Here is a 7,919-nt window from a genome sequence, read left to right on the forward strand (position 1 = left end):
GGAATGGAGACTTCACCCAGAGGTGGTGAAGTCGATATGCGAGAGGTTCGGCCCAGTGGAAGTGGATTTGTTCGCGTCTCGAGAGACGACCCACTGTCCACTGTGGTTTTCTCTCACGCATCCAGCCCCGCTGGGGTTGGACGCCATGGTACAGACGTGGCCGAGACTACGCCTGTATGCTTTTCCCCCGATCGCTCTGCTCACGGGAGTTCTGGAGAGGGTCCGGAAAGAAGGGGTCAGTCTATTGCTGGTAGCCCCGTTCTGGCCGGCCCGGGTGTGGTTCTCAGATATCATGTCACTCCTGGCAGGCCAGCCGTGGCAGATCCCTCTGAGGAGGGACCTGCTGTCTCAGGCAGGGGGCGAGATATTTCACCCTCGGCCAGAGCTGTGGAAACTGTGGGTCTGGCCCCTGAGGGGGCTCAGTACCTAGAGGCTGGCTTGTCAGCTGGACTGATCAAGACCATACTCAGTTCCAGGGCTCCCTCAACGAGGAGATTGTACGGCCTAAAGTGGAATGTGTTTTCCACGTGGTGTAGAGAGCGTGGGTTGGACCCAGTTAACTGGCTTCAGTGCTGGAGTTCCTCCAAGATCGCTTCTCTGCTGGTCTTACCCCGTCCACACTAAAGGTGTACGTGGCTGCCATTGCGGCTTTCCACGCTCCTTTAGGTGCTGGGCCTCTGGGGAGGCATCAGCTGGTCGTACGTTTCCTCTGTGGTGCATGGAGGATGAGGCCTGCGACTCGTTCCAGAGTCCCAACTTGGGATCTGGCTGTGGTCCTTGAAGGGCTGTCACTTGCCCCCTTCGAGCCTCTCGAGTCAGCTACGGCAAAGAACCTGACCTTTAAGATGGTCTTTCTCCTGGCAATTACTTCGCTCAAGAGAGTGGGGGATCTCCAGGCCTTGGCTATCTCGCCGACTTGCCTGGAGTTTGCCCCTGGAGGAGTTAAGGCCATTTTACATCCTAGGCCTGGCTATGTGCCCAAGGTGCCATCTAATAGGGCACGGCCGGTGGTTCTTCAGGCCTTCCATCCTCCGCCTCATGTGTCGGCGGAAGAAGAGGGGCTTCATCTGCTCTGCCCTGTCAGAGCATTGAACATTTTTATTCAGAAGTCCTCTCATTGGAGGAGGTCAGAACAGTTGTTGGTGTGCTTTGGATCACCCAAGAAGGGACTTCCTGCTTCCAAGCAGACAATTAGTAATTGGATTGTTCAGGCTATTGCCTTGGCCTATCAGGTACGCGGTTTGCCTTCACCTGTGGCTTTGAGGGCCCACTCTACTAGAGGCATGGCGTCCTCTAGGGCCCTCCTGTCAGGAGTCCCGTTGCAGGAGATCTGCGATGCGGCTGGGTGGTCCACCCCGCATACTTTCATCAGGTTTTATAGCCTGAACCTTCCCTCCACGCCGGGTGCACGAGTGCTCTCGTCCTAAGTTGTGCCTGGTTCAGCTTCACACTAGGACAGGCATGTTTTGGTGTGGCATAGTGGGTATCCGTTCCCCTAGTGTCGTTACCGACGCAGTGTGAGTTCCCTCGAGGGGGAACGTCTCGGGTTACGACTGTAACCCTTGTTCCCCGAGAAAGGGAACGAGACACTGCGTCTCTTTGCCACACCTCTCCTTGCCTGGGAGCGGCTTGCTTCATCGCAAAAGCTGACTCTGTTGTGTGCCGGCGTCCCTTTGTAGCTTCCGACTATGCCGTCACATGTTACGTCATGACGCAACACCAATCAGGATTGGAATAGTTTCATTCATGCTTCAGACGCGCTACGCTGAGGGGTTTCCCCTAGTGTCGTTACCGACGCAGTGTCTCGTTCCCTTTCTCGGGGAACAAGGGTTACAGACGTAACCCGAGACGTTTTTCAAAGCACTTTGTGACGTTTTTTACTTCATGCACAAAAAAGAGCGAAACTCTGACAAAATCTGATTATTTGATATTTTATAATAGTGATTTTAAAATTGTTATTTTATAATTTCAAAATATAAAGGAAAAAGTATAAATGAATGAGTAATAAACCAATAAGTGCTCCTCTGCTGCCATCTAAAGGTTAAAATGGTGATTTGTTGTATTTTTTTAATTTTATATAAGTGTTTGTTCACGGCAGTATATTTATAACATTCAAATTGGATCATTTAGGAGCTTCAAAGTGCTGGAAACAGTTGTGTGAAATGCTTGTAAGTCATTGAAAATTGCTTGAATTTCTCTCTCAAAAGGTTGTACAAACCCTGAAATGAATAATGTAATAACATTTGACTATTTCTGCAACACCATGGTTACAGTTAGCGTTAAAGCTTCTGGTTTTCTATGTCAGCGCCGTTTGATCTGTTTATAACAGAGATTTCTGTGCAGAATTCAAACGCTTCTCGCTGAATCTCGCAGCGCTGTGCAGTAACAGCGTCCCAAAATCAACTTTAGTTCCGGAGTAAATCTGTTCTGAGCTCGGACCAGTTTGTTTGCGTTGTGATCCGAGCTGATAAACGGTCCGTGCTGCACAGCTCAAACGAGTAGCGGGATTTTGTTATGCTTTTGTTTCGTTTGCCGTTTGATGTTTCTCATATGCGACAGAAATGGCAGCGTGAGTTGGTCGCGCCAGTGTGACCTCTCACAAAATTTACTCAAATTTTAGAAATGGTCACAAAAGGCGACCATTTGGTCGCAGTCTGGAGCCCTGAAATAAAATATTAATATAATTGTTTTTGTTTCTTATACAATAATACTGTTAATAAAAGTAAATGTAAAAATTAAATATAAAACACTAATAAAAATAAATGTTACCTATGACAGCTATAAATTCATAAATTATAAATCCAGTAACACTTTACTTAAAGCCTCTATGTGTGATGCATTATAAAAGTAGTTTTAATGCATTAATTATGCCTTGTAATATACCTTATAATGCATTGTACAATCTCATTAATAATTGTAACCATATATTATCAATTTATTGTTACACTATGTATTTTAAATTCAGTTATAATTATTTACAACAAGATATAATGTATTACAATGCACATTGTGAATAATTACAATGCATTATACCCTTTAATAACCCTTTATAATGCATTATACATAAAGGCTTTAAGTAAGTGTTACCAAAAATGCTTTCAAGACTATGACTACTCAATTTCACAATCTATGTCTGAATAACTCTACCTTGGTAATAAGTTTAAATCAGTCGATTTTACAACATCAATATTCAATACTTCACAGAAAACCAAACGTTTAAGTTTGCAAGGCACATTTCTGTCAAGTAGCCTGATCCTGGCCAGCAGGTCATGTTTGTCGTAAAGTCCTGTACAGTACTGTACCTTCTTCACGGTATCCAGCATAGACTTGCCACCCTGCCAGGGTTTGGAGCCCTTGCGGATGCACGAAAGACTCGCCATGCTGTGCCATTTCCTGTCCTCCAGCTTCCTGTGGAAAGTGTTGGCCAGCAGCAGCACCGTGTCGTAGACGTAGCGGTTGGTGATCTGACAAGACGACAAAAAGCAGCATGGAAACAAAGACACAAAAAGAAAAGGAACAGACGACATGAGCACAGAGAGCCAGAGACACCAGATTAATATTCTCTTACAAGAAAAAGATTTATGTCTGAGTGGGTACAGCTGGGATGAAAGGTCTCTACAGTGGAAATGACAACAGGCTGCACGCATTGAACGAGCCCTGGAAGACAATGGAGTTTAATAAGCAACAGAAAAAAAACACACTTAATACCTGTCATTTCCAGCATGATATGCTTGACTATGCATACAGGCTTTAGTGTTCTTGTCTGACTTGGGACATCAGTTGTAACCATACAATAAATTTTTTATTTGGTCATCTTGGCATGGTTTTAATGTAAACAGTCAATTTTGTCTCAAGTAAATGTAAACAGGCGGGGCCAAAAATGGCTGTTTGTCAAGATATCAATATATGGAGTCTGTGTATTGAGTTTTGTAGCATACAGTAAATGCATACTGCTCTGTTCCTATTCTGGGAAAATATAGAATACTCTTAATCTCCATCTGAAATTTAAGTAAAACATGCATGACTACTGACATTTTAAACAAAATGTACGTACACTCTGTTCAAAAGTATGAGGTCAGTTTTTTAAAATTAATATTCAATACTGTAATATTTAATAATTTTATTAAGCAAGGACACATTACATTGATCAAACCTGACAGTAAAGACATTTTGGGCCAGATTTACTAACAGCTTGCGCCAGCGCAAACTGTCTTTTGGCGTTAAAATAGTATTGTCAGGATTTACTAAAGACGCGCAGTGAAGAATTGGCGCTGAAAAGGCATGGACGCAGTTATTTTTTGCACCTGACCTTACTGAATATGCATTTGTTGGAGTTTCCCTTTCAGACGCAAAATTTATGGAAGAGTAGTTTCTTATACAATAATACTGTTAATAAAAGTAAATGTAAAAATTAAATATAAAACACTAATAAAAATAAATGTTACCTATGACAGCTATAAATTCATAAATTATAAATCCAGTAACACTTTACTTAAAGCCTCTATGTGTGATGCATTATAAAAGTAGTTTTAATGCATTAATTATGCCTTGTAATATACCTTATAATGCATTGTACAATCTCATTAATAATTGTAACCATATATTATCAATTTATTGTTACACTATGTATTTTAAATTCAGTTATAATTATTTACAACAAGATATAATGTATTACAATGCACATTGTGAATAATTACAATGCATTATACCCTTTAATAACCCTTTATAATGCATTATACATAAAGGCTTTAAGTAAGTGTTACCAAAAATGCTTTCAAGACTATGACTACTCAATTTCACAATCTATGTCTGAATAACTCTACCTTGGTAATAAGTTTAAATCAGTCGATTTTACAACATCAATATTCAATACTTCACAGAAAACCAAACGTTTAAGTTTGCAAGGCACATTTCTGTCAAGTAGCCTGATCCTGGCCAGCAGGTCATGTTTGTCGTAAAGTCCTGTACAGTACTGTACCTTCTTCACGGTATCCAGCATAGACTTGCCACCCTGCCAGGGTTTGGAGCCCTTGCGGATGCACGAAAGACTCGCCATGCTGTGCCATTTCCTGTCCTCCAGCTTCCTGTGGAAAGTGTTGGCCAGCAGCAGCACCGTGTCGTAGACGTAGCGGTTGGTGATCTGACAAGACGACAAAAAGCAGCATGGAAACAAAGACACAAAAAGAAAAGGAACAGACGACATGAGCACAGAGAGCCAGAGACACCAGATTAATATTCTCTTACAAGAAAAAGATTTATGTCTGAGTGGGTACAGCTGGGATGAAAGGTCTCTACAGTGGAAATGACAACAGGCTGCACGCATTGAACGAGCCCTGGAAGACAATGGAGTTTAATAAGCAACAGAAAAAAAACACACTTAATACCTGTCATTTCCAGCATGATATGCTTGACTATGCATACAGGCTTTAGTGTTCTTGTCTGACTTGGGACATCAGTTGTAACCATACAATAAATTTTTTATTTGGTCATCTTGGCATGGTTTTAATGTAAACAGTCAATTTTGTCTCAAGTAAATGTAAACAGGCGGGGCCAAAAATGGCTGTTTGTCAAGATATCAATATATGGAGTCTGTGTATTGAGTTTTGTAGCATACAGTAAATGCATACTGCTCTGTTCCTATTCTGGGAAAATATAGAATACTCTTAATCTCCATCTGAAATTTAAGTAAAACATGCATGACTACTGACATTTTAAACAAAATGTACGTACACTCTGTTCAAAAGTATGAGGTCAGTTTTTTAAAATTAATATTCAATACTGTAATATTTAATAATTTTATTAAGCAAGGACACATTACATTGATCAAACCTGACAGTAAAGACATTTTGGGCCAGATTTACTAACAGCTTGCGCCAGCGCAAACTGTCTTTTGGCGTTAAAATAGTATTGTCAGGATTTACTAAAGACGCGCAGTGAAGAATTGGTGCTGAAAAGGCATGGACGCAGTTATTTTTTGCACCTGACCTTACTGAATATGCATTTGTTGGAGTTTCCCTTTCAGACGCAAAATTTATGGAAGAGTATTAAAATGAATCATGCAATGTGGTCTACTACTGTTTGCGCTCGTCAAATTACTGGCATTTGCGCCAATATTTTACGCCCAAAAAAAGCACGTCTTAAAGCAGGTGGTAATTTGCGCTGCTCTTGGTAGATTGTGCTGGTCATTATGGAAATGATCTGGCTGCATCTGTGTACTTTAATGCGCGCATTGTTAGTAAATCACCTGGAGAATTTTCCCCTCCCATCGGAACTTTTATGGAATTGCGCTCTAGCGTTAATTTGCCCTGTTTAGTAATCTGGCCCTTATAGTGTTAGAAAAAATCTATTTCAAATAAATGCTGTTCTGTTGAACTTTCTATTCAAAGAATCATGGAAAAAAAATGATCATTGTTTCCACATACTTTTTTTCAACATTAATAATAAGAAAAATGTATTGAGCACTAATTCAGCATATTAGAATGATTTCTGAAAGATCAAGACTGGAGCAATAACTGCTAAAAATTCAGCTTTGTCATCACAGGAATAAATTACCTTTTAATATATATTAATTTACAAAACAGTTTCAGTTTAAAAAAAAAAATTTTTCAAAAAGCAACCTGGAACTTTTGATTGGTACTGAAAAAACTTGAAGAAATTAAAGGCCAAAAGCATTCAAATAGCACACAACACTGTTACCTTAGATACGGTTCCGCATTATAAAGGACAACTGGCAACTTCACTCATACACAAGCTCTAACACATCGTGTGATGTCAGCACAAAGGAGAAAGTTAATTCCGCTCTGATTGATTGCACGGCTCTGATCTAGCCCGAGTGTTGTCTCCATTTTAATGAGAAGGTAATAAATAGAGTGAAGCGGTCATTAGGTTTCCAGCATTGTTTATTAACCCGCACTGCTCCCGCATACTTGACACTGTATCGAGTGTCTGAGTAATCCCAACCATGTTGACAAATAGCTGAGAAAAACCTCTCGCTATCAACACAATCCGTTCAGGTAATCTTTTTTTTACAAGAAAAAAAAAAAAAATTTACAGTCTCTGCACTGGCTACCTATTAAGTTCCGTATCAGTTACAAAATATTATTACTTGCCTATAAGGCCCTTAATGGGTTAGCTCCTGCGTACCTTACTAGTCTTCTACCACGCTACAATCCATCACGCTACCTACGGTCGCAAAACTCTGGACTTTTGGTAGTACCTAGGATAGCAAAATCCACTAAAGGAGGTAGAGCTTTTTCGCAATTGGCTCCCAAACTCTGGAATAGCCTTCCTGATAATGTCCGGGGTTCAGACACACTCTCTCTGTTTAAATCTAGATTAAAGACACATCTCTTTGGCCAAAGAATTCAAATAATGCATCTCATAATCTTGGACTGCAGTTATATCTGATCAAATGCACATTATTATTCTTTAGTTTGGGTTAAACAAATCAATTTTGCTTGGTTGGAACAGCAGCTACGCTAATTATGTCCCTATTTGTTTCTCTGTTTTTGCCACAGGATTGACATCCCGTGGTAACTAGGATTTACACAAGCTTCAGTCTGGATCCAGAACACCTGAGAAGAGATGATGCCAACCCCTCAGAGGACCTCAGATGATGCCAACCCTGAAACAACATACAGAACTACCACATTTTGCTATAAGTTTGATTGCATCATATAATAATTGCTGTTAATAGTGTTCATCGTCTGTTTGATTACGTCTTAAATTGATTTTTCCGTACATTTCTGCCATATGTACATTAACTGACAGTCACCACTGATAAGCTACCACTAAATATTGTAGAAACTTAATTTGCTGTAAAGTTGCTTTGCAACGATTTGTATCGTGAAAAGCGCTATACAAATAAACTTGAATCGAATTGAATTGAATCTCATCTTTCTTGTCTATCTAATGTTAGG

General features: G+C 40.5%; 1 protein-coding gene across 2 annotated transcripts in view; it reads right to left on the bottom strand.

Moving 5' to 3' along the window:
- The window catches only part of LOC107751431 (glutamate receptor ionotropic, delta-2), a 422,702-nt gene that overhangs the window by 142,826 nt on the left and 271,957 nt on the right, over positions 1-7,919 (bottom strand). For both annotated transcript variants that reach the window (XM_016567160.1, XM_016567161.1), the window contains exon 7: positions 4,979-5,140. In XM_016567160.1, coding sequence (XP_016422646.1) covers positions 4,979-5,140 — 162 coding nt within the window. The remainder of the gene's footprint in view (positions 1-4,978; positions 5,141-7,919) is intronic.

The sequence above is a fragment of the Sinocyclocheilus rhinocerous genome, unplaced genomic scaffold (genome assembly GCF_001515625.1).
Source record: "Sinocyclocheilus rhinocerous isolate Xijiao unplaced genomic scaffold, SAMN03320098_v1.1 scaffold1654, whole genome shotgun sequence".
NCBI classification, from domain to species: Eukaryota; Metazoa; Chordata; class Actinopteri; order Cypriniformes; family Cyprinidae; genus Sinocyclocheilus; species Sinocyclocheilus rhinocerous.